Source organism: Mercenaria mercenaria, chromosome 5 (assembly GCF_021730395.1).
Source record: "Mercenaria mercenaria strain notata chromosome 5, MADL_Memer_1, whole genome shotgun sequence".
In the NCBI taxonomy this organism is placed as follows: domain Eukaryota; kingdom Metazoa; phylum Mollusca; class Bivalvia; order Venerida; family Veneridae; genus Mercenaria; species Mercenaria mercenaria.
Window position 1 is genome coordinate 34899535 of NC_069365.1, and position 27283 is coordinate 34926817.

The 27283-nt window shown below is 35.3% G+C and overlaps 1 protein-coding gene across 2 annotated transcripts; it reads left to right on the forward strand.

Moving 5' to 3' along the window:
* The first annotated feature begins 17 nt into the window (after nucleotides 1-17).
* LOC123556796 (uncharacterized) lies at nucleotides 18-26838 on the forward strand. Of its 2 annotated transcripts, XM_045347777.2 has the most exons (17): nucleotides 18-394; nucleotides 9337-10430; nucleotides 11024-11094; nucleotides 14526-14661; nucleotides 15940-16014; nucleotides 16442-16530; nucleotides 16724-16797; nucleotides 17233-17321; nucleotides 17856-17873; nucleotides 19774-19925; nucleotides 20443-20520; nucleotides 21666-21726; nucleotides 22411-22531; nucleotides 22840-22937; nucleotides 25542-25676; nucleotides 25987-26070; nucleotides 26448-26838. In XM_045347777.2, the coding sequence occupies exons 2-17, from the start codon at nucleotides 9384-9386 to the stop codon at nucleotides 26682-26684; spliced, it is 2565 nt and encodes an 854-aa protein (XP_045203712.2). In that variant the 5' UTR covers nucleotides 18-394; nucleotides 9337-9383; the 3' UTR covers nucleotides 26685-26838. The 2 variants fall into 2 exon arrangements, with proteins under 2 accessions (XP_045203712.2, XP_053399136.1); XM_053543161.1 differs by lacking the exon at nucleotides 17856-17873.
* Nucleotides 26839-27283: the final 445 nt, after the last annotated feature.

The window sequence follows — 27283 nt, forward strand, 5'->3', positions numbered from 1 at the left end:
CACTTTCCAAAATGTTACATAACGAGTGTTAATATTATTTCATGTTACCGCGTTTAGAGTTCAGTTTTACGACATGGTTTATAGGCTGTTTTGGGTGTCTAGGTATAGAAAATTTATTTAATAGGAAGATTATCTCAGGATTAAGCTTTGCATTGAAGTCATACGGAGTGCTTGTTTTGAACAAAAAATATTTATAATCAAATGTAACATTAAGCTTTTAATAACATGTAGTGCTTAATAAAGATTATTACTCAAGAAACAGAAAAAGAAAGCACGGTCAGTGTTGCTACGAGTCTTTCGTGTGGAAAGCGTGTTAAACTTTGTGAACGGAGCAAGGTCTCTTATAAATGGATACTTTAATATATTTGGACTAGCAGAATCTGTGATTTACGAAGTTTGTATACGCATTATTATCTATTTATTTGACTAATACAATTTTGGTTCACTTGGAGGAATGTCCTTCGAAGTATTATGAGCCGTGCCATGAGAAAATCAACATAGTGGCTTTGCGACCAGCATGGATCCAGACCAGGCTGCGCATCCGCGCAGTCTGGTCAGACTCCATGCTGTTCGCTAACAGTTTCTCCAATTCCAATAGGCTTTAAAAGCGAACAGCATGGAGCCTGACCAGACTGCGCGGATGCGCAGGCTGGTCTGGATCCATGCTGGTCGCACACCCACTATGTTGGTTTTCTCATGGCACGGCTCATATACTTTTTTCATATTTTAACTGACAGAATAGACTGAAGTGTAGGTCGCCTGACAGCTGTTTCTTCCGCTACATTTTTTTTTTAAATTTATCCGTTACCTGATACTATACACTTGGTCCGTTTTGTTCCAAGGTACTGGGATAGTTTGACCTTCCCAGTTTCCCGGCATGACAGATGGGCTGTAATTAACAGTTCCTTCCTAATACGTGACACACTGTCATCTTTCGCAGTTTTATCAAATCAGATATCTAGTTTTGGGCTTTTCCGCCATTATCATAAATTACATACTCTCGACTGTGTGAATAAATTCTGTTTTATTTCTGCAATTTTTTTTCTGACTTCTATACAGTTTGATAAACTACAAAGTGCGAGACAACGTGAAAAACATAAACACCCTTTTTTTATATATTGTTGTTAACCATATATAATGCACGTTTTCTTCCACTCTGAATTTTTTTTGTACTTGTGTGATATTTGTATATTTTGTGAAATGATGACTTGAGTTGCATTTAAGAATATATATGTTATACTGTTACAATTTATTTCGCACGTACAATTCATGACTGTAAATTACCAAAATCGTATGTGTGGACAATAATAATGATAATAATAACAATTTATTATTACAAAATTTCGTCGTCTTATTTCCACAATGCCGTAAGACCAATTTTTGGCAGAATTGAGATTTTAGTGTCATTAGGTATGTTTCTATGACCCCTGTATGATGGTGAATTTTAGCCTTGTAGAACTTACATAAACAGGCTTTATTTTAGTTCAACAAAGCCACATGTAGTGTAAAGTCATTGACACTCGAATCTTTAAACGTCGTTTCCCAAAACTATCAAAAGCTAGTTACAGCATTGTGGAAATAAGGCGACGATTTGGCTATAGCCAGTGCAACGTATGGGCCTTTGGCATATTGGTTTGAAAATTCTTTCCAGGACATGAGTTTTAATAACGTATTAATGTTAGCATGTAGTAGTATGAAACGAATTTAATTTCTGGGCAACTTCAGAAGCTAAAAGTACAAACGACGAACATACTATTGAAGGCCGGTATGTGCGCCATGCTTATTGCCAAATAGTTAATGTGAATGCTATTTGCCAAATGCTGAATGTCAAATAATGACTGCCAAACAGTAACTGCAAAAAGGTATATATGCTGAATTGTTAAACAATAAATGCAAAATGCTAATTCCTAATTGCTTATAAAAAAGTTATAATATGTCAGTGTATGAAAACATCCTTTAAATAGTCATTGGCCTTGTAACATCATTTTGTCTCTATTAAAACGTTTTTTCTAAACATTTTAAGGGTAAACAGTTTTAGTCTAATGGCCGACAGAACAAGTAACTGTGGTCAGACTGGTAGAATACTATATGACTTAAATAATTAAAAGTTACATTCTTTAGGTTAAGAGATAAAAATTATTAATTCGTAAATTTAAAGAATTTGACGATTAGCATACATCATTTAGCAACAAGCATGTGACATTTAGCATTTGGTCTGTAGCATTTAGCAATAAGTAACTGGCATCTTTGTTAGCATTTAACATTAATATTTGACATTTGGCACTTGACAATTAGCATTGCAACACTGGCTTTCCATATGCGAAAGGATAAACTTTGTAATCCCTAAAATTATTATGTGAGAAAACTACAGGAAACCGCTGGATTAGATTTAAAAAGCAAATCTGTTGTACATGTAATTATGTCTTCGTGAAATTGAATATTTGAAATTATAGAGATAGACTAAATAAATCATATTTATTAACAATAAACTACAAATAAATTACATAAAACATTAACATTGCAAAAAGATACATGTATGGAATGCAAAAAATCAGGAATATGGAAAGGAACAGTTCCAGCCGTAAAAACATGCTTTCTCGCCCTTTTACTGGATACCAGTGCTTAAAACCTTTCATTGTACGGCCAGACAGTTCAACCCCGCTGGCTATTGGTACCATAACTTATTACTTCAAACATGCTCCACATCACCCCCTGAGGCTATCAGTACCAGCAAATGTGGAAACAAATGTTGACTTAATAATCACTTTCAATGCAATTCATGCAGAGTTGAATTACGTGATATTTCTGTCCAGGTCCTGTGTTCACAAAACATTTTTGGATCTCAACTGAATTTGTGTATGAAATTTTGATATCAGTTTTACCAAAACCTTAAGGTAAAATTCCAAATGAGACTAACCACCTGTACCGGATAATCACTTTTAAATATTTATTATCTTAAAATGTAGTCTTAGTCATACGTTTGAGCTGTAATTGAGAAATTAAGTTTCATACTCAAACTCAGCTGAGACTGAAAATGTTTTGTGAACACGAGGCCTGAAGGCCTAAACATCCAACTGACAGACATTAACATGTCTAGAAGGTCTAAACATCCAACTGACCGACATTAACATGTCCAGAAGGTCTAAAACATCCAAATAACTGACAGACATTAACATGTCAGAAGGCTAACACCAACTGACGCATAACATGTCGAGTCTAACACAACGAAGCATTAACCTGTCCAGAAGGTCTAAACATCCAACTGACAGACATTAACATGTCCAGAAGGTCTAAACATCCAACTGACAGACATTAACATGTCCAGAAGGTCTAAACATCCAACTGATAGACATTAACCTGTCCAGAAGGGCTAAACATCCAACTGACAGACATTAACCTGTCCAGAAGGTCTAAACATCCAACTGACAGACATTAACATGTCAAGAAGGTCGAAACATCCAACTGACCGACATTAACATGTCAAGAAGGTCGAAACATCCAACTGACAACATGCGTCTCTATCGTGGTGTGTTTAAAATTATATCAAGCTGTTAAGTTTTAAAAGATAAGATGTATAACTTTTAAACGAGATATTTGAACTAAGGGTCTGTAAATATATATATATTTGTAATCATAACCCTAGGAAATGGTGTTACATTATATGATTGGGTTGCAATTCGACAATAAGAATCAATAACCATGAATAAAATATGTAAATTGACTGAGACACTTGTACCCGCACTGAACCACTAAGCTTTTAAAGATATAAACAAAGTCAATCATAAAATGGATTAAATAACAAGTAGCAGATTATCCGCTTATACGATACAAACGTAAGTCAGAAGTAGCCTGACGCCATTCTGAGTCTAATCTTCTCTACAAAACATGCTATGATTCATGTCCTTCATGTGTTTCAAACGTGACAGACAAGCACCAAAACAATGGTTTACAATTTCTAAGAGTTGCGTAAGCTCTGCATAAACTCAAACCTCCCCAGATCAAGTTTACTTCCTTTACCCTGCTAAATGTCTAAAATGGAGTGTCCGTCATTCAGTTTGGGCAGTTCCACTTATTATTTCCACTTATTATTCAAAGGGTGTTCACTGAAAATTTTCTGACTGGGTAGCGACCAGTGCAGACCATGATGCCTGCACTGGTCGCAAAAGCAAAATCACTGGCCGCCAGCAGGCTGGAGTATATATATTATATGCTGTTGCAAGCAATGTTATTCAAGCTTGGTCATTTTTCACTTACATGCTAAATTTAAATTGCCAATGACACTGTATATATATAGTATAGTCACTGTAATCAAAAGGTTCATTTTACACACATTTTTGTCTAAAATTTGCTGTCTTGCTTTTCTTTTCTTTTTTATCCCCCCGCCAAAGGCGAAGGGGATATTAGAAATGCTCTCCGTCCGTGCGTGCGTGCGTCCGTCCGTACGTCCGCAACGATCTTTGTCCGGAGCATATCTCCAAAAGTACTGGAAGGATTTTCTTCAAACTTCATACACTGATAGAACACATTGGGAGGAAGTGCAGTGTGCAAGAACAATAACTCTACCTTGCCTATTTTTTGAGTTATTCCCCTTTATCATATTTTCTTAAGACAATTTGTCCGGAGCATAACTCCAAAAGTACTGGAGGGATTTTCTTCAAACTTCATACACTGTTAGAACACATTGGGAAGAAGTGCAGTGTGCAAGAACAATAACTCTACTTTGCCTATTTTTTGAGTTATTCCCCTTTATCATATTTTCTTAAAACATTTTGTCCGGAGCATAACCCCAAAAGTACTGGAGGGAATTTTTCAAACTTCATGCACTGATAGAACACATTGGGAGGAAGTGCAGTGTGCAAGAACAATAACTCTACCTTGCCTATTTTTGAGTTATTCCCCTTTATCATATTTTCTTTAAAAAAATGTCCGGAGCATATCTTCTTCATGCATGGAGGGATTTTGATATATCTTGGCACAAATGTTAACCACCACGAGGCGGAGTGTCATGCGCAAGAACCAGGTCCCTAGGTCTAAGGTCAAGGCCAAACTTAGAGGTCAAAGGATACAATAATGAAAACCTTGTCCGGAGCATTTCTTCTTCATGCATAGAGGGATTTTGATATAACATGGCACAAATGTTCACCACCACGAGACCGAGTGTCATGCGCAAGATCCAGGTCCCTAGGTCTAAGGTCAAGGTCACACTTAAACGCCAAAGGTCAGATACAAGAATGACTTTGTCCGAAGCATTTCTTCTTCATGCATGGAGGGATTTTGATGTAACTTGGCACAATAATACACTATCATGAGCGAAGTGTCATGCTCAGTTCCCTTCTTTAGAATTACTTCCCTTTGTTGTTACTTTAAGTAGCTTTTATTGTAACTTTTTCATTACTAGTCGTAGGGAAAAATTGAGACCACTTTTCTGTAGTGCAACATGCATGCTATATCCAATTTTGGGGTGTATTTTGACCAATTTCTACCTGATAAAGATTTTTTTGTGGACTTGCAAACTTTTTTTTTTTAAGATTAACTTCCCTTAGTTGTTACTATAAATGACTTATATTGTAACATTTTTATAATTGACTGTAGGGCAAAAAACAAGACCACTTTTCTGTGGTACAACATAGATGTTACTCTCCAATTTTAGGTGTATTTTATTATATATAAGGTATCTCTACCTGGTAAGGAGTTTTTTGTTGATTTAAAAAAACAAAAGATAACAATGATTACTAAACAACCACAAAATTAACATTCCATTTGCAAATACAGCTGCTAGAGTAAAGAAATTTGTCGCTGTTAGCTTTCCATTCCTTCTTTTTACAGTAGCCATATAGAAAAACATCATAGCTATACTGTTCATGAAAATTAATAAAATTTAGCAGTAAACCACCTCACTACTGACTTATTCTTCCTTCCACATCTTTAGAACCCCTGATGCGGACCACAACTAAACGGTTCTTCAAAGCTTTCCCCAAAATTAAGGCTTTCAGACACTATAACTCGCCAGGAACTTTAGCCTTCAATTATAATATGCCCGGCGGGGGGATTAGCTATGTGTAACATGGCTCTTGTTTATCTTTATTTTACTTTTTTGTTGGGTTCAACATCTCTCCTACACAGTTATAGCGAGCTCGAAGAGCAGGCCCGAAGGGCCTGCTCGAGAATCGAGCTTTACGGTAACGCAAGTATACTTTCACACTTGGTGATGGATTTGAAAAGTTTCGTCGGAAGTTTTAAAAAAGCGCACCCTAGCGGACTGGTGCTCACAGGAAGTACTTCTTTCCGGAGTGAATACAGAACTTTATTCAACTGCTAAAAATTATTCATCACTCAACAATAATGAAAGAATGATTTCCAGTTGTTTGAAAAAAAATATTATTTGCATTTAAAAGATCAAGCATCGGCCAGAAAACGGAAAAAAAAATGTCATTAATAAGCAGAAAGAAACGGGAACGCGGTAATGACGTCACCGTGACGCCGGCTTCCCATAAATTTTGCAACGTATGATATTCACTGTTAGCATGGTGACACTAAATGTAGACTTTTTCAAGTGAATAGGTTCTCCTGAATTATTGTGACTAGTAAATAGTTTCTTTGTGACAAATAAATGATGCATAATATTTTTAGATAAATCCGATTTCTTTGAGCTCGCTTAGAGGCTTTGCCTTAGTTCATATTAGTTGATATGGCGACTTTCCAGCATTGGATGATGAAGAAAGACATGCATTATTCAGACACAGGCGGGTACATGGGTAGAATGCCAGGAAATAGTTTTATTACTTACTGTGAAATCATTTAATTTCGTGGGCATGAAATTTCGTGGTTTTTGGTCAAGACGGTAATTTCGTGGGGATATGAATTCGTTGATTTCAACTTTTGAACACAAAATGAATGAGATTTTTACTTGTTTGTTGGGATTAAATATCTTGGATTGACTGAACCACGAAATCCACGAAAATCAGTCCCCCACGAATACTAATGATTTCACAGTATTTTGAACAGATAAATAAATCTTCTGCATTTCCATAATAACGTAACTGGCATATTTCAATACCATTTTAACGATTCATTTCACTGGTTTAGTTTTGTGGGGTTTTACCTAAACATTCATTCTAATATCGCACAAACAACTTTCAAATTCAAATACAGTCTTTGAACTTTGTTTAGGTGTTTTATTTTAGAGGTGAGGTACATTTTTGAGAGGACTGGAAATAGCTTAAAATCATTTTAAAGTTAAAGGTAGGGTAGCGTTTGTAGGATAGTTATAGCGATAGCAGGATGGTAGGATACCGGTGATGGGATGATAGCATGATATATCGCCATCCTACTAGATGCCGCTATCCCTGTACCGTCCTGTTAGCGTTATCCAAGCATTCTACTAGTATCTTATAATCCTTGCAGATTTAAGTAAAATATTAAGCGCCCAAAACTGATGCTGAACTATGAAATTGTAGAAAACCTACACCGTCAATATTCTACTAGAATGTGGCTCGGATATGTGAGTTTTTAGTTCTTTTATCTAAACAGTAGGAACACCACGCCAATGCTGATGTATCAATATTGTTAATTCATTTTTTATAATTATTATATTATAAGTAAATTACACATGATCCATCAGGTCAACATTTTGTCGTCTATTGCCGCAATCAAGTCACCTGCGATTGTAGTACAACATAGTCTGCCTGGACCTGAAGCCAGTTATAGGCGTTGGTAAAAGTTATATTTTTCAAGGTATTGCTTTTTAAAGTGAGTAGGAAGTTCAAGAATAAGAGATACAATGTACTATAGGATTATGGAAATGGGTCTGTAATTACTTTTATTATTATCTGTCCGTTTTCATGAACAGGAATAACATAGGAATTTCATTCAGGAAATGTGTTGTTTATAAAACGCTGCATGACAAATACAGGCTCAATAATATGGACTGACAGCTTCAAAAGCCTTGCACTAAGACCATCAGACCCTTGGGACTTCGATATGTCTAACAGTTTTAATTGGTTCAACACAAAAAAGTGAGTGGTTTATTTGTGTTACTGTATTACTGACGCTGTTTTGTAAAGGGCATCATGAAAGACTGTTCAAATGATTTTTCTCTCGTCAAACAGAGTCTCCACCATCATCATCATCATCATTATTATTATCTATTATCTGTTATTATTATTAGCATTTTCATTATTTCTATTATTATTATTATTATTGTTGCTGTTGTTGTTTTTATTGCTTTCTTTTCACGACATGTAAGCGTTCAAAAGTGCTTTAAGTACATTTAGAAAATACGAACGAAGTTCTTTACCTTAAGTAAATATTTATAGAAAAATACAGACAAAAAACTAAACAAAAAAACTAAACAAGACAAACACAGTTATACATATAAAATATCAAAATACATTAAAATACATCTAGGCTAAAGTATTGTTTTACGTTGTTTATTTGGTAAGTTTGAAAAGTTCTTAAACCAGAAATATATGGCAAGCCGTTTTACTTTTTATTCACTGACTTATATAGGAAATTCGTAGATCTCTGTAGTTCTGCCACTTAACTTGAAAGAGACAGCATTAGAACTAAAAGTGCTAGCAGTATTTTTCGAAAGAGAGGACAAAAATTATGGTTACTATTAAAGATAAATAACTGATCTCCATACACATCAAAACTTGGACCAATTTGATACACTGAAAGAAAATTGTTTCCGAGCTCGTCATAGCACGTGGAGCGATTGTCCCCCCCCCCCCTTAAAGATATTGTTTTTCTTAAACTAAAGAGATATCACTATATAATAAACTTTTCACACATGTAGTCACTGAACAAATAGTAAACCGGCCTGTCATCGATTGTAAGATATCACGTTGCGTAAAAGTAAGTTAAAAGAAAAGTTTATATTTGAAATGTATCACTTACAAATAAATAGAGCTCTCCTTAGTTCACAGAGATAGCAGTTGACGTAAAAGAGCTATATTGTCCACTGCCATTTGTAATCCCGCTCGTAAGTAGTTGAGAAATATAGCCACGTATACTAAATTATTCCTTGGTCTGAGACAAAAAATGTGTGTTTCTAAATTAGCTCTGTAGGAAAAATGCTAGCACTTTCTTTTAAAGAGAGATATAGCTTGGGAATTTCAGTATCTGTAAAACAAAACTAGGCGTTCGAGTCTTTGACATAAAAACTCTTTCGAATCGGCCAGTTATCAACAAAATAATCAGAAAACACGTACATTGTACTTCTTTCTTTCTTCTGAAAATAAATGTCTGGATATGAGATGAATCTTGGTTTAAGATTAATTAAGAGGCAGACTGTTTTATAGCCATTTAATGATTTTCTTTACGTTTTATTTCCAGCCTATCTTTCACATCAATATCCGATGTCATAAACCATCGTAACAGTCATGTCAGTAGAGGTTGATACCGGCGGTGCCGGTCCGACGGCGAAACTCGTCCGTATGCAAGCTACACCTGAATATATTCCAACGATAAGCGGAAATGTAATAGTACACGGAAAACACTCCGCAAAAACTAAGAGCGATGATGACGGAGAGGGGCAATTAAATGCCAAGAAGCAATGGGGGCGAATAAAAAATGTCGCTCAGATTCAAAACGAAGCTCAAAGTGAAACGTTTTCAGACACAAGTGACGAGGAGTCGCCACGAAAGCCAGTTGGTATCGCGGATTTTCAGCGAACAGCTAAATTATTCATTCAATCGAAGAAAGTAATCAAAAAGGTCAAATCCCGATATAGCGGGAACGCTATGAGAAAATTCCTGGCGAGAAGTTCGTCTTCGCTTAATTTATCGGAAGTCGGAACTAATTTAGACTCGGAAATGTTTAATAGTTTTAATTTAACAGACATGCATTTTAGAATGAGGAAAAAAAGACACCTAAAATTGGCAGTCTTACAGCAGCAGTTCTTAAATGATTTACCATCATTGGCTGAAATGTCAGTGAAAGAGCGTTTAACGCGTAAGATTGAATTGTTGGAAAAAATAAAAAATGCGGGAAATGTAGACGAAATTACTATACGAGAAAAGGTGGAAAATGAAAAACCTCCTGTAAAGAATTTTTCTCGCCGACAGAGTCGTCTTCGAAAAAGTATGGATCATTCGAATTTTTCTGTTGATGTAGAAAAGTGTTTGCCGGCCATCATTCAGAAACAAGACAGTACGGAAAACATTGACCTAGATATGGGGATTCCAGTTGCTGATATAGAAAGGGACTTGGCCCTATTCCGGAGCCGGGAGAGAATTGAAAGCGACCTTAACCTTCCTGAAGACCGACTAGCAAGGTTCGCAATGCTTAAGTCTAATGTTGAAAGAATTAATGCGAAATTTATTAGTTTTAAGAAAGGAAATAAAACAGAAAAAGGAGGAATGGCAGACGACAAAGCAAACGAAGAGAAACTGTATTACGTCCCGTCTAGATTTACTCAGAGCGGAATGGTAAGTGCAGAAATGTTAGAACAATATGTTGATTTGTAACACAAAGAATGGTTTGTGTAAATTTGTAAAGTTTGACAGGTTTCTAGTACCTCTGTTATGTCAAAGGGAAAGTGGCCTTGTTTTTTGGCCAATTATAGTGTTCTCCATTAGACAACTTCCTATATTTCACAAAGATCATATATCTACCTCGTCCGATGGTATCCCTGATTTGATCCATCCGGACGGGTCCTACAGTGTGTAAGGGCATTACAAAATGAAAAATACGCGATGCGCCCGAGTGCTTAAATATACACATATGCAACATTTATAGAATTTAGGCACACAACATATTTTTGTTTTCCATTAATAATGAAACGTATGGTTTAGAGCTAGTTCCTGTTATTGAATTATAAATAAATTGAAGAATTTACAAATATAGTAATAATAATATAGAAATGTTTATGGTTATTTTTTCTGCACATCTCGTCTTCATTACAATCGTAGCATGAAGATTCGTGAATTAAATTCAATAATTCTGTGAGGGTTCAAGTCATTGGTTCGAGCGAAGAGTACTCTTTGAAGAATATTGCAAATTTTACTTGTTTCATTTTCAGGCCAGGTCATATTTCAAGAAGTACGCCAGATTAGTGCTGATTGTTACTCAATGGATTAATTTGATCATGAAGTAAGTTATATCTTACTTTTAACAAAAGTAGGACGGTTCCTCATCTCTCCCAACTTCATAGAGTCACAAAAGGCTTTAATCTTTAGCCTGCTGGCGGCTTAGCGACCAGTGCAGACCAAGATCAGCCTGCACATCCGTGCAGTCTGGTCATAATCTGCACTGTTCGCTATTCAGTCAGTAAATTTTCAGTGAAAACTCCTTCGGATAATAAATGGTACTGCCCAAATTGAATGATGGACCCGTCCATTTTAGAAATTTAGCAGGCTAAAGGTTAAACTCAGATCAATATACATATGATACCTAATTCATTGCACCTGGTGGAGTTTGTTTGTTTTCTAGTTTTTCCTTTGAAAGTTCTAGGATCGAATATTTGTTGTTTTATTTTTTCCAACACGTAACATGTTTCCTGTGTTAATTTGTGATATTTATTGTAGTGTAACACAGTATAGAACTAAATAAAATGAGCAGAATATGCTTGCTGAAGAGTATCGGAGCGGTATATTGAGGTCATGGGTTTGAGTCTCGGTCTGGGAGCATATTTTCCTCACCCTGTGGCATTTGGCGCCTGAAAACAAATAGACTGGTCAGTCTTGCTCGATTTATAAAGAACTCACTACAATAATATTATGATTACAAATTTTAACAAGAGCACCGCCTTGCGGGTGCTGACGCTCATCTGATTTTTTTTGTATAATAGAAATATTGTCCTACCCATGATTTTCTAAGTCTAAAAAGGGCCATCATTCTTGCAAAAAGCAGGATAGAGTTATGTTTCTTGATGTACAGTGTCCACTTATGATTGTGAAAAACTGTTGCCAGTTTTAAAGCAATAGCTTTGATAGTTTATGAGAAAAGTTGCCTTAAACATAATACTCAACCAAGAAAATGATTTTCTAAGTCCAAAAGGGGCAATAATTATTGCAAAAAGCAGGATGGAGTTATGTTGCTTGCTGTACAGGGTCAGCTTATGATGGTGAACAAGTGTTGCAATTTTCAAAGCAATAGCTTTGATAGTTTAAGAGAAAAAGTTGACCTAAACATAAAACTTAACCAAGAAATCTGATATTTTCTAAGTCCAAAAGGGGCCATAAATCTTGCAAAAAGCAGGATGGAGTTATGTTTCTTGCTGTACAGGGTCAGCTTATGATGGTGAACAAGTGTTGCAAGTTTTAAAGCAATAGCTTTGATAGTTTAGGATAAAAGCTGACCTAAACATAAAACTTAACCAAGAAAACTGATTTTCTAAGTCCAAAAGGGGCAATAATTCTTGCAAAAAGCAAGATGGAGTTATGTTTCTTGATGTACAGGGTCTGCTTATGATGGTGAACAAGTATTCCAAGTTTCAAAGCAATAGCTTTGATAGTTTAGGAGAAAAGTTGACCTAAACATAAAACTTAACCAAGAAATCTGATATTTTCTAAGTACAAAAGGGGCCATAAATCTTGCAAAAAGCAAGATGGAGTTATGTTTCTTGCTGTACAGGGTCAGCTTATGATGGTGAACAAGTATTCCAAGTTTCAAAGCAGTAGCTTTGATAGTTTAGGAGAAAAGCTGACCTAAACATAAAACTTAACCAGGCAACGCCGACGCAGACGCAGACGCCGACGCCGACGCCGACAACCGCTCAAGTGATGACAATTACTCATAATTTTTTTTCAAAAAATCAGATGAGCTAAAAATGATGGGAAATATGTCACGGTCTATGACTTGTTATATAATAAAGGGAGAATCTGTGTAAGCGGCCTGATAGCCCGGCCTTAGGAGCATCGGGACGGTATTTCAAGGTCCTAGGTTCTACGAATGAATTTGTTTTACAGCGTTAAATCTCTCAGTAACACATATAACTTACTACAAGGGCAAATCGTTTCTATCTAAACCAGTACAGCAACTTCTCATAACAAACAGCTTGAAACAGAAAAGGGGGCCTATCCCTTGGCTTCCTGACTGATTTCCCAAAAAAAAATCGCTTTGTTTACTCTTACGGAATTCTGATATAGTCAAAAAGAATTTGCTGCCTTTTTTTAAACTCCAAGTTTACTTTTACAAAGAACATTTCTTTTTGGGGTGTTTGTATGTAAAACAAGAAAGGTTTCAACAATTTGAAGTTTAAAAAAATCAGGCGAAAATAGAAAGATTGATTTGAGCGTTTGACTAAATAACTACAAGTAGTTTATAAGGAGGCAGTTATCTTACTGGGGTGTACCATGTTAATTTGATAGTATTAAGTATGAATATGAAGTAAATAGAAAAACAAGTGCGTCAATGGTAGATGTCGCATATCTCACATCTCACTCGCTACATGTTTTATAAACTGAATAATAAATTATTGAAAATAATAACGATCCGGTGATATTTCACACTTAGTGTTTACTTTATTCTTTAACAAATATTGAAATTTCTAATATCCTGAATTGAATATCAGCAAGAGTGTTTTACGGGATATTAAAATCGATCTTTTTGAATTAATCAATTAACTTAATAAAATGAAATTCATGTTTGTTTACGATAATATGTATTCAGGTTTTAAACCATATTGAACTTAAAAGTTCTGGATTGTTTTGTATTTCATGTATTTGTCTTTCATACACTTACAAAATTATTTAACGTACACTGCCTGTCAGGTCAAGTGTTTACTTATACGTTATTAGAATAGTGCCAAAACATGCAAAACCTATTGCAAAATTTTTGTTTTGTTTGAACAGTATACAGTTAACTGTTAATAGCTGATGTCACAAGTACATTATTATATGACAATGCCATTTATTATAAGAGACTTGTGTATACATACTGAAGTGTTTTAATACAAAATTACAGATAATAGGATAGACGCACACCCATTTTTTTAATTCATAAATTCATATAGCGACTCCGACCTAAATCAAAAGTTAGAGTCCTTTCAGTGAGTGCTAAAGAACCGGGAACAGCTTGATTTGTTTGCGGTATTTTACATTGTCTAAGTCAGCGTCAGATACTTTTATATACTTGGTCGCCAGCTTGGCCAACCCACGTGACTTTTAGATACCGTGCCCAAAGGGAAAACGTCCCGATTCAGGTAACATTTTGCCAATATCTTCCTTGGCGGATTTTCATAAGCTAAAGTTTTCCGTGTGTAAGGAACCCGAAAATCACATGATTTGGCTACTGGCCCCGGACGAAAACATCAGATAAGCTAAACCGTGGTTTTCAATTTTGTCAAAAGCATGTACATTTGTACTAGGTCCAGTCGACAGTTTGTAGAACACTTCATGACAATTATAGTGTCTGCCCATAACCAAAGTTAAACTGAAATATATATCAATTTATTACATGAGGCATTTTAAAGCGGAAATATGCTTTTTAATATAATAATTATGTATGCTAACATCGACACTGTTTGTCAAATCATTTGAAAATTGCACGCATTCAATGTCTAGTTATTTTATCTTCCCCAGCAAGAAGTATGACTTTGAGAAAGAACTTAAGTCGTTTGTGGACATTGCTAATGAAATAGAAGACAAAGTGGTCAGCTCAACCATGTCCGAGTTTGGTCTGTCATTTGACAAGAAATTCTTCAAGGCAAACAAAGAGGTACAGTCTATTGTTTATATTATTTTGAAGTCTAATATAAGTAGTCAACGTCAAACATTGGACAACACCTACAAAGGGGGTAGTCACCCATGAACTGAATTGATGAATTCGCCTATGAAGAGGTAATTCCAATTGGCAAGAACATAGCTTGCCTAAGAACTTGAAGTTGAATAGATGATTCGCTAACTAAATGCCATGATTTCCATGGTACGGCTGTCCTTGAGAGTTGTTAGGCTTAAGTGGTCGGACATGCCCTATCTAAAATGCCTCTAATTCTGTTCTGAGGGCTTTATGCCGCTCTATCCATGTTGTCAAAATTGTGTCTGTACCTGTAGAGGACGAACTGGCGCCTTGAGTGAAGCACCTATGAATGTGTCGTCGTGTAAAGGAGGCATTATAAATTTGGTATAATATGTATATATACGAAACCGATATAATTATATCAATAATATTACAGTATAATTTGTTTGGCAACATTTTGACAGTTAAATGCTTATGTTTCCCCCGTTATCTTTTTTTTACTTCTTGCAAATACTGAAGCGGCTAGTTATTTGTGGCTGGACCCCATCGTAATATCAGTCTATGTCACATGTCACCCAAATAAAGGTCTTGTTTCATCAATAAAGCGGAGTTGTTACAATATACAGGTTACATCATACTAATTCAGTTCATTCTTTAGTTCATATAGACAATTAAATTATGAGACCTCATTTTCAGTACTTCAGTGGTATGAAAACCATATCTTGCCAGTTAGAATAACATGTCTTCTTTCCAAAAATGGAAAATGTCGAGATGTTATTTCACGTATAAGAAAATTAACATTTAAAAAAATTGAACAACACCCTCTGAAAATGCTCCCATGAAACTTGCTGTTAGCAATTAAACGTATGTATACATTTCTTCAATGAATAAAACTAAAACCTGGAAATTCACAATGGCAGTGCTCTAGATATTTTTTTTTCAAACAAAAAGCAATAAAACTAAGCCAAAAATAAAACTGCCGCATCCTTATATGCCTCATAATACATATTCATCAACACATGGAACTAAATGTTGGACTACTTCACATGTAGTACTGTGTAGCCACTTCCTATTTAGTGTAATCAGCCCTATACGCGTGCCCCTATTGTAAATTATGTTTCTCTGAAATACAGCCAATTTATTTTCGTTTGACGTAAACTCTGGCTCACAATAAAAACAATGATTTATGCAGAAAAGCCGAGAGTGTTTCAATAATTAATGAGACGTCTTCATTAGGATAATGTTTCTGATTTGTAGATATCACTGAGTTCTGAAGTACGCAAGATTTTGACGACGCGGTGGTGGTCGCGAACACCGAAAATGATTAAACAGGTAAGTGTGTGCCTGACGTGCTAGACGTCACGCTAAAATGAATCATATTGAACCCGTCTTTGCATATTTGTAAAATATAACATTTTCTATTAATTTCCAATGTGAGAAAATGTCAAATGTGCGTGTTTTCCACATCTTAAAATGTTTTTTTGTTCATTTTTTTTACATTACTTGAATTCTATGATGTCATGGTACTTTTATTGTGACAATTAAAAAATATACGAGCTTAAAAGGATACATGCCCCTGTTTATACAGTAATGTGGCACTTTGTACATTTGTAAATTATTAAATACCACTAATTGCTTTTGGGACAAACTTACTTTAAACGCTTTTGAAATACATACCTGTATCAATAATTTCTCTGAAACCACTCAGTCCAGTCCACTTAGAGCATGTAATAGAAAGCTAAATGTTGCTTTTCTTCAGGTCTTGAATGGTTTACAGTATTTAAGATCTTTGTCTGAGTACCCGATACAGACACAAGAAAAACTCTGCAAGGTGGCATGGTACCAGACGTAAGTATCCTCGTTTTTGATCTCTAGAGAGTCTCATATCTGATATGTTGTTAGTGCATTGTAAATTTCTAAAACAATTTAATTGATGTAATACTTTTAGTCACTTTTAGTTTTGCATTTTGTAGGAAAAATCTCAATTGCAAATCCGTTTAGTTTATGTTTCTGATAGTGATGATTATATCTCATGTTTCAGAATCGGTCCAAAGAAGCTTATTGTAAGACAAGGACACCATGCGGAATCCTTCTACTTTATTCTATCCGGAATGGGTAAATATATGGAATGTTTCTCATTGCAGAGTTGGTGCAGCCGTTCTGCGCAGGCGCGGAATTATTATCCATTGGAGCGCACGGCAAAATTACTCATTTTTTTGCATGTCCGCACGCAATTAGTGTATCAAATGCATAATATACTGACTAGAGGTTAGGGTTAGTATCACCATGGTTACAAAATAGATACATTTAAGATGTTTTCTTTCAAATTTAGTTAATCCGGTATATACCGGAGTCTGTAATATATCACAGGTGCACCAACTCTGTATTTAGTCACAGCCAAATATATGGAATCAATATAACAATCATATTGAACTTAGAGCACTATTAGTCCATAGTTTCGTATTGTTTTTGTCCTTTACTAACTGGGAAAATTATAAATGTAGATCTACCATGTAAAAGAATGTCTCTGTACAAATATACTGTTTTCAGCCTTTGTGAAGAAAATGATCCAGGACCCAGTCACTGGCGAAACTAAGGCACAGGTTGCCGCCAGACTTACCAAAGGTCATAGTTTCGGGGTATGTAGGAAACCTTCTTTGTTTTTTCTTCGAATTTACTTTAGCGATATTCACATATTGGAGGATATCAAATAAATAAATAATAATGATGATAATAATGGAATATTTCGGTCATTTCGTTATTTCGCTTTGGCACACGCGTGGTTTATGTAAATTTCGTTCAGTTGTCCTGGCGCGATTGCCAACATTCCCAAACGACATGTTTGAGGTTTCATTGTATTATTATGGGGCGCGGGCCAACGCAACAAAACATAACTATCTAAATAAGATAATGCGTTCGATGTTTTTGTGGCGCAGTAATAGTTTCATTTTGTCGCGCACAATGAAATGTGCTACATAAGCTATGCGCACGCCAGGGCGACTTTACGAAATGCCCTAAATAAGCCACTCAAACTTATGAGTTTGGTACAAACCTCTTATCTTACATTTAATGTTTTAAAGAGTAGATTTAAACTGAAATAGATTTGCACTTTTTCCATTTTTTGGCATACCATATGATGTAATTTATATTCCATTTTCCATGTTTAAATACAGTTTTCCTGGGAAGATGGGGTAACTTGTTTAATTCCAGCTTTGCAGTTTTGCCTCTTATAATATCATTAGTTTGTGCTTTAGTGTGCTTTTTAGATATAAGTGCAAACAAGTAGCTGCTTTTAGATCAGATCAAAGGACATTTGATACGCCCTAAGGCACGTATTGTCTGCGTACGTCGCGTACATCTGTCTGTTTGCAATTTCATTTCTGCTCAAAAATTTTAAATATGATCCTCAAACTTTATATGCACATTGCACATGGGTAGTGCATAACCTCTGTTGATTTTGACATCGGTGGTCAAAGGTCAAGGTTGCAGTGACTGCAGACACCTGCGATCCGTTTATTTGCCAAGGGCAGTGGATGACCTTTACTGATTTTGAGGTCATAGGGTCAAAGTTCAAGGTCATACTAACTGTAAGCACAAAACCGTTTCCACTTATTACATTAAGATCAATTTGACCTGTGACCCTTAAACTGTGCAGGCAAATTGCAGAAGATGATTTCTACCGATTTAGGTTATGCAGTGGATCAAAGGTCATGGGCATTATTTTGAGAATGGTTTGAACTACGACCCTCATACTGGATGGGATCATTGTTCACTGGAAGTCAATGACCCGTACTGATTCTTAGGTCTACGGTTAAGGTTACAGTCATTGACCGTTATTTAAAAAAGAACTTTCACAATGTACCCTCTTTATTTTGAGCTTCCTTAGTCAAAGGTCATGTTCAATGTCATACAATGCAATGGAACAGACGTAAAATAAGATGGTGCTGGTCAGCCATCCGTCTGTTTATAGTTTAGCTGTTGCCGCCCAATAAATTAAGAATGCATTAACCCATGATTATTCTCCACTTTGATAAGGCATTGCTTCGAGCTCATCGGTGCTCTTGTTGCTCTGGTTATTGTTCTTATCGCATTTCTGTATCAGTTTTCGCTATATCTTCAGATTTAAAATATTTATTTCGATGTCCTAGAAAACTCTGTACATTCTATTCTGTCTATCATCATACTTGAACTGTTCCTTCAGTACCTTCTTAAACGATGTTCTTTCTATGTAAACGTGTGCTTGACTAGAATCATGTCTTTACATGAAAGTATAAAAGTTCTGTTGAACAAACGTTTGATACTTAATAAGTTAAGTGCATAATAATCCACTTGGTCAAAAGATTTAGCTTTAAATCTCTCTACAGTGGTCTTGGTCTTAGATATTTGAATGTTTTACATTTGTAGATTTTCGACCCACTGAATGGAACAAGATAAAATGTTACTAGATAAGCAAAAGTCGAAAGGTTACCCCGTTTTAGAGTATTTTGTTTTAGATTTTGTTTTTATATTTTTTTTTGAGTGATGCATTATTATTAGCTATTTTCTGATAACTTTCTTTGCTCTTCTTCCATATTTATTAGTAATGTTTTGATTATATACGTAAGTATCGAGACTAACCTGTTGAAGTTTTAGCAATGTTGTCAGATTGAAAACTAAATCTTTCGTTGTAAACAGATAAGATACCTTCTTGATAGATGTATTTGTTATCATAGGACATAGATGTATTTGTTATCATAGGACATGATTTGTCCGCCGATAAGTAGTGGCACAGAAACCAGGAACTGTCGTTAGGTTAACTGCCCGCCGTTACATAACTGAAATACTAAAATTGAAAAACGGCGTTATTCCCAAAACAAACAACGAATATACTTTCAAAATTACATGGAAGTTGCACCCACATTTGTTATAAAGACATCGATTGGTTGACCAGTTTAGTTTTGAAAACACTATAAGGCGTGACATCTTTTTTGTAATAATTTATTATATGAGGTATTTTCGCCACGAAAAGACATTACAATATTTAGATGTACGAGCATTTTGTATTTTTTAAATCTGTTCAATATATCACTGTATTATTTTTTTTGTGTGCAGGAAATCGGTTTGCTGTTTGATACCTTGCGAACGGCAACAGTGGAAAGTGCGACGCCTATGGAGTTACTCGTTATTGGCAAGGAAGATTTTGTTCGAATCTTCATGAAGGCGGAAAACCCGGACGATGAGCCAGAGCATATACAATATCTCAGGTGGGAGAATAGAGAAATGAGCCGCACCATGAGAAAACCAACATAGTGCGTTTGTGACCAGCATGGATCCAGACCAGCCTGAGCATCCGCGCAGTCTGGTCAAGATCCATGCTGTTCGCTATATATAACGGTTTCTCTAATTGCGACAGACTTTGAAAGCGATCAGGTTTTCTTTGTTTTCGGTGCATTTTTATGAAATTGCCGTCATATATCAATTAGATTACAATACCTGTCCGGAATGTTCGAGGCTCGGTAAATTTGATGCTGTGGTCAAGAAATGTTTTATACCATGTATGAAGTGTATTGATGTACTAAGGCCTAAAACTAGGCCTTTTAAATATATACATAAGCGTTATAAAGGATTGATAAAAAGTTAGTCCGCGGACTTATACTGTTGTCCGGTACACCTCATGTACAAATACTCACCTCTCTTTGACAGAGTTGAAAGCAGTTATCTTCGTGCAATAGTATCAGTATGTTGTATGTGATGCTTATAAATATTGAAATGTTCTTTCAGAAAAATACCGTTCATGAAGGAGTGGCCGATAGATTTACTGAAACTAGAACCGGGAGCATGTCTTACACATTATTTCAAGTAAGATACAAATATATTTGGGTGTATTGAAATTATAAGCCCGTCTATATTCTAATAAAACGTGCAAATGTTTTAAGGTATAGGTCCATGTTTCGGAGAGAAAAGTTCAAATGTCATCAAATCATAGAAAGAAAGCATTGTTTTACATGAAAATTTAACAGCGTATAAAACATTTATATTATTCTACAAAACCATTGTCAATTTACTCATATTTGTATTGAATTCCGGAAAGGGACTGCATGAAGGGGCCACACTTCTGGACAGTTCAGCGCCTTTAAAAACTCACCATTTTTTAAAAGCTGTTACATGTCTTCGTTTTGATGCATTTGCAACATCGTGCGAGTGTTTAAACTTTACATAACTAGGTAAAACATCGTTTTTGACAATTGTTTACATTTATTTCTTTACAAATGGCATTCTTATTTAAAGGGGGACAACTCATTTAGAATATTTTAAGTATCCAACTCTGTGGGACAGAACAGTAAAACATGTATTGGACAGATAAGTTGTGTGTCAAGATGCTGTTCATTTACTAAAAAATCTGTTGTTTTGTGATATACTGCTAAACCTTAATGTGATTGTTGATCCGAATTTAGGGCGGAGTAAAATTTGAGCGCGAGAAATCAGGCCAGAACTCGATTAACTACTCGTGTCAATCAGGCATTTTATATACCAAGCAGTTCGCGCATGTTTTTATTATTTTGGTTAGAAAAGTTCTTTACAAGTTATTTACTTCAAACATTGTGAACCTGTCGTACTCGACTGTGTGTCTAGGGAATATCTATCTAAATGTGTGTTAACTTTTGTGATTTACAATAATCAGTCTATGCCCTATCTGTAATTTTTGCTTCATTTGAACCGCGCCATGGGAAAACCATCATAGTGGGTGTGCGACCAGCATGGATCCAGACCAGCCTGCGCATCCGCGCAGTCTGGTCAGGATCCATGCTGTTCGCTAACAGTTTCTCCAATTCCAATAGGCTTTAAAAGCGAACAGCATGGAGCCTGACCAGACTGCGCGGATGCGCAGGCCGGTTTGGATCCATGCTGGTCGCACACCCACTATGTTGGTTTTCTCATGGCACAGCTCATTTATTGTTTCTTCGATGCAAGAACTATTTTTTCTTTGTTTGCCTTTATTTTAGACGTGGAAGTTTGATCACAGATAATGACAGACATAGCGAGTGGCTCTACATTGTGATGTCAGTGAGTATTCACTTCTAATGATATAGATGATGTTTCCAGTACTGGATTCATTGAACAAGCCTTGAGTTCTGAATATGCACCAATTGGAAATTCTGCCAATCATTTTCTAAAAAATCTAAGCAAACTTCCCACCCTACTGACACTAACAGGATCTTGGGCTGATAATGAGTTCTAATATCAACATAACGAATATCTTTATAAACTGAAAATGTGTGTTACAAATGCAATATCGATGGCTTGGTTCAGTTAACATTATATAGAATATATTTGTACGCTGTACAATGTCAGTTTGAGGGAGTCTGAAAAGGCGTACCAAAACAAAAAAGAATGTTTATAATCTTAACTAAAAAAATAACTAAAACGAATTGATCGTAGTAAATTAGTCTGGCTACCGACTAGATAATCTTTTTCTTTTCTAAAAATCATTTCTCTTATATATTCTGACCCCGATTTGAGATGATAAGGGACATAATTATACACAATTTGAATAGCCTCAGGAGTTATCTCCTGTGAAAACACAGGGTCTAGAAAACGTTGATAGATATGAGTTGTATTAATGACTATTCTACATTCGAATATATGTTTATCAGTAAGTCTCCCGCTCATAAACGGCTTACTCACACTGTCACCATTATAATGAAAACCATATTGCTCTGGCTAAAACTGATATTTTATCTTTTATAGGGTACCTGTGAAGTTCTAAAGAAGTTAAAAGCTGTAAGAGGTAGAAGTCTGAGCGAGATGAGGCCAAAATCTGACCCGATGTCGGACATTATTTTACCAGAGCTAGGAATGCCAAATAACCGTAAATTATCACCATCTCTGTAATTTATCAACCAGTCAAGTGACTCCATGTATTTACCTTTGGTATCAAGCCATTTCTAGGCTATATCTTCCCACGACTTTAACCCTTATATTCGCAGGCCATCTTTGACAGTCTGCAACCTCACCCTAAATCCTGTGTTCGCTGTTAAATAGAATTTCTAAATACGTGCACATATTGTAAAAACTTAACGTAGATGATACAGTATTAATTACAGACAAAACGTATGTTTGTGTGAACCATGTTTACATTAATAAATTTATTAACTACGTTTTTGTTTACTGTTGCAGATGCGAAAATCTACACAGGTAAAAGTCGTACCAAGAAAAGAACAATACACCCACAGGTATTTCAAGACATGACTGATTTCTACGATTCTTTGAGACGGGTAAGTCATGTTTGTTGTTAATTCAGCTCCTTTAAGGTTGGCTGAAAAGTTAGTATCATTCAGCATTGATTGGTATATTGTCTAATGTTTACTTTTGCAAGGACGTCTAAACATGTATATCTTTTCTCAGAAAACGGTTATATTAAATGACCGCCAATTTTAATTTGCCACGGACAGTATTTGGCAAAAACGCCTAGTGCTTCTACAAATGATAGCCTAACCTACCATATACCAACCAACAACTTTCACCATTCTAGCCTTATTATTTTAGCAGATATTGCTATTCTAATATTATATTTCCATGAGAAATCGCCGATTTCTGTGTTTTCCCATGGGAAACATTTAGGAAGATTTTCATATGGGAATTTCCCTTGGGAAATACTTTTTTCTTTTATTTTCATTTAAACTATCAGAAAACATCGTTGCTGTCTTATAAAATGCTTTTAGGGTACATGCTAGTTTATTTGTTAAAAAAAGATTATTTAGTTTTCCCATTGGAAATATAGGAAATTATTCCCGCGGGAAAAGTTTCCCATGGGAATACGGTCCTATAAGAAAACTTTACTTTTTTGATTAGCATTGCCGGTGCGTCTTGTTAATTACCAAATACATACTGCCACTTATTTTAAATGTTAAATGACAAATACTCAATGCTAATTGTCAAATGATAAATGCAATTAAGAAGCTTAATATCAAAAAGTTCCTATGGGATAAGATCATAAGATCTATATATCATTTATTTAGTAGTTGAATTCAGTTTTTAGTAGTTTAATTACCAATATAAAACGAAACAATATATATTCTGTTTGCGAACTTAGGTACGGAGCTTTTCGTTCTAAACTCTGAAGAAGACAGAGATTGAAATTACTGAATATCTATGGCCATTTCCAAAATAGACGCAGTAATCGCTTTGATGTATAAGCATTTTGTAACCATTGTTGTACATTTGTATATCTAATTAAAAACTATCATATTTGCACATGCAGAAATATGCAGCAGACACGCCTAAGCCATCTGTCACAGACGACTCAGCAAGGGAAGACACCTTTATAGATATGCCCGATCAAACTGATAAACAAACACCAAAATTATTCACCCACTCTGCTTCACCTAGAAAATATTCTGGGACAGAAACTCCTGGTCCAAGAGTCCGGTTTTTTGACGAAAAGCAAAAAACTGAAGACGATATTTTTAATAAGGAATTTACGATAGTTCCTCTAACACCCGAGCATACAAGAAGGCCTGCTTCTCGTGCAAGGTTGGATGAGAGCACACTGAAATTAAAGAAGGAACATTTTGTAAGGGTGTATGTTAAGAAATTTCCCCACCCACGCAGTTACCTGTTTACCCTAATCTGTTACACGTTAATCAAACCAGACAATATTAACCCAAGCATGTCATTTGTATACACACCCTACTGTATGTCTATTTTTTTTAGAACAAATAAGAAAATAATTTACATTTTAGAGAGATATACGATAATAATGCATATTAAAGAGTATTTCAACAAAAGAACACTGCTTACTGTGGATGATGTCTATAGAGTTACTCCTTCGTATTGAAAATATCACAGTAGAAATAGCTTGTGCTCACAGACATACATAAATACTGTGTACGAGTATTTCTGTGGATCATATACAGTTCTGCGTATAAACACTCCTTCGTCTTGCAAAAATGGCAGCAGAAATGGTTTGTGTTTATTATGCCATTCCTTTACATTTTCTGCGACAATCACGTGATAAATATTGTGTAAATATAGTCAACGTTCCATGTTTCAGACTTACATATGGAGACCAGTAGCTAACCGCAGTGTAACATACTTATATTTGATGTTGTTCACCGCTTCCGCTTTGCTGTGCACTTTTTGTTGCTTAATCATCTAATGTTTATGTAAACGTATAACTTGATCTATTCTCGTCTCGAATGTATACTTTAGTATCTTATTTTCTTCATTATTAACCTTTAGCCTGCTGGCGGCTACTGATTCTGCCTTTGCCACCAGTGCAGACCAAGATCAGCCTGCACGTCCGTGCAGTTTGATCATGGTGTTCGGTATTCAGTCAATAGATTTCCAGTGAACACCCCTTTGAATAGTTACTGGTACTGTCTAAAGTGAACGATGGACCAGTCCATTTAAAAAATTTAGCAGGGTAAAGATTAATTCATTTGTTGACTGATTTAAGCTCACTTAATCTGCTGTTATTTAGTGATCTACAAATGTATTGTGATCGGAACCATTCAGTGGTCATCATTTATAATAATTGTATCTAGATCAGAATTCAGTACATGTATTTTAATTACTCTTAATTAAACATTACCTAAATTTGAACCGCTGGTTACAAGTCTGTAAAATATCCTGTTAAATGAGAGTCTTCTAGCAAACCTTTCTATGAGGCAAGAATAAAGTAAAACAACTGTTATTAACACTGTCAGAATTATCTTTTATGGAACAAATAAAAAAAAATGGCAAATTAAATAAGGTTATATTTAACAACACTAATATAGTATGAAAAATATTGTAGTTTTAAACATATTCATTATACCGAACTTGTATGATTTATGAAAACATAGAATGGTAAAGAAACATTAATAATTTTATTTCAGAGACTTCCATCACGTGAGAAGCTACGTGCTTCCTACAGACCAACGTCATGTGACGATGACGTTTTTAAACAAAGTCATACCGGAAATGATGATGTGTTTGTGCAAGTTGAACTCCTGCATCCAAGACAGTGTTTTGTAAGACAGTTTTCTTTTACTTGCACCTCTTTTGATATTTTACGAAAATTAAGATAAATATTAATTACGGCAACAAAAATGTAAAAGAATGCACAAACTTTAAACCATTTCTTAGCGGAGAAGAAAGTATCTTGGGATTCATTTGAATAGCAGACACAGAAATTACTCATTTGATCTCATACACAACAGTTTGTCATACTGTATTTAATATAACATTACGTTTGTCTTAAAACAATATTATGTTCTGTCACACAACATCATCAATGTTACATCATTTCATTTATCATGCAGCATTATGTTTGTTATACAGGGTTTGAACACTTTGAGATATGTAATGGAGGCTGACGATGACGTGTTTGATGTCGGAGCGGATGAAACGCCGATATTATCACTGGTAAATATTCAAAATAACTTTAATACATGTAACTGTTTTGATTGCATGATAGTGGGTATTTGCATTGTTTTCTTCCTGTGAAGATATACAGTCGTTGCTTTTTCTATAATTATCTATGACCGAATTTGAAATTATTAGAATATTTGATCAGCAGGTATGACAGTTTGCCAAGTTCAAATATCTGTCATTCCACACTTCCCCACACCATCTTCCCTTATCTGTAATACATTTCATGATTTGTACATAAAACGTCAAAAGAATGTTTTCTGACGGCATACATTTTATAATCATTTTTACCTCTTTGGAACATCATAAGACACATTACGTGTAATAATGCATGAAAAGAGGGTTTTGCTAAATAATACTTTTATTTTTAGGTAAGCAGGGGCGCAGAAGTGATAATGCTGTCAAAGAAAGTTTTCTTGAAGTATGCGGATCAGAGATGCAAGATACGGGTCCGGGAGCAGATAAAGGTGTACCCATCCGAGAATGTCATGCAGGACAACATGCAGAGGGAAGCTGACTGGAGTCTCTACAAGGAGACACTATTAAACCAGTACATAGAGAAGAAACTAAAGCACGAAAAGCCCAGGTCAAAATCAAACATGTATTAACAGCTACAGTTTCTGAGAATTTTGTGACGTCACATTCATTTTCGATGTAACAGCGTTTGTGTGAAGCATATCCATTTAATATGTTTGTATCACAGAACACTTGATTTATCATCGTATAGGTTTTTTTTATCAACATATGACTTTATTACCTCTCATGAACAGACTAACCGAGTCTGCTATTATTTTGCTTGGTTGCATTCTGTGCTTCCAAAGGATCTTTTTACAGATTTTATTATTTTATATACATCTTGCAAAATCTGTATCAAACACATTTTGACGTCACGTAACATTCATTTTCAATGTAACAGCATTTGTTTGAAACACCAGTATCGTATCATATATGTTATGACGTAACATGTATCTGACAGTTCATGATGTCAAGTAACAATCACATCCTCAGTGATTCACCAATCATGTTACAATGTCACATAACATTTTCGATCTACATTTAATGGTATGAAAGCATTCACCGACACTTCCCTCGTATCATCTGTACACCATGAACATTGGAATAAAGTGCTTGCAGTGAAGTGATGTGTGCACGTCAACAGATAACAGTAAGCAATTTTAACGTTTGCAATATGATGTATTAGATGTTG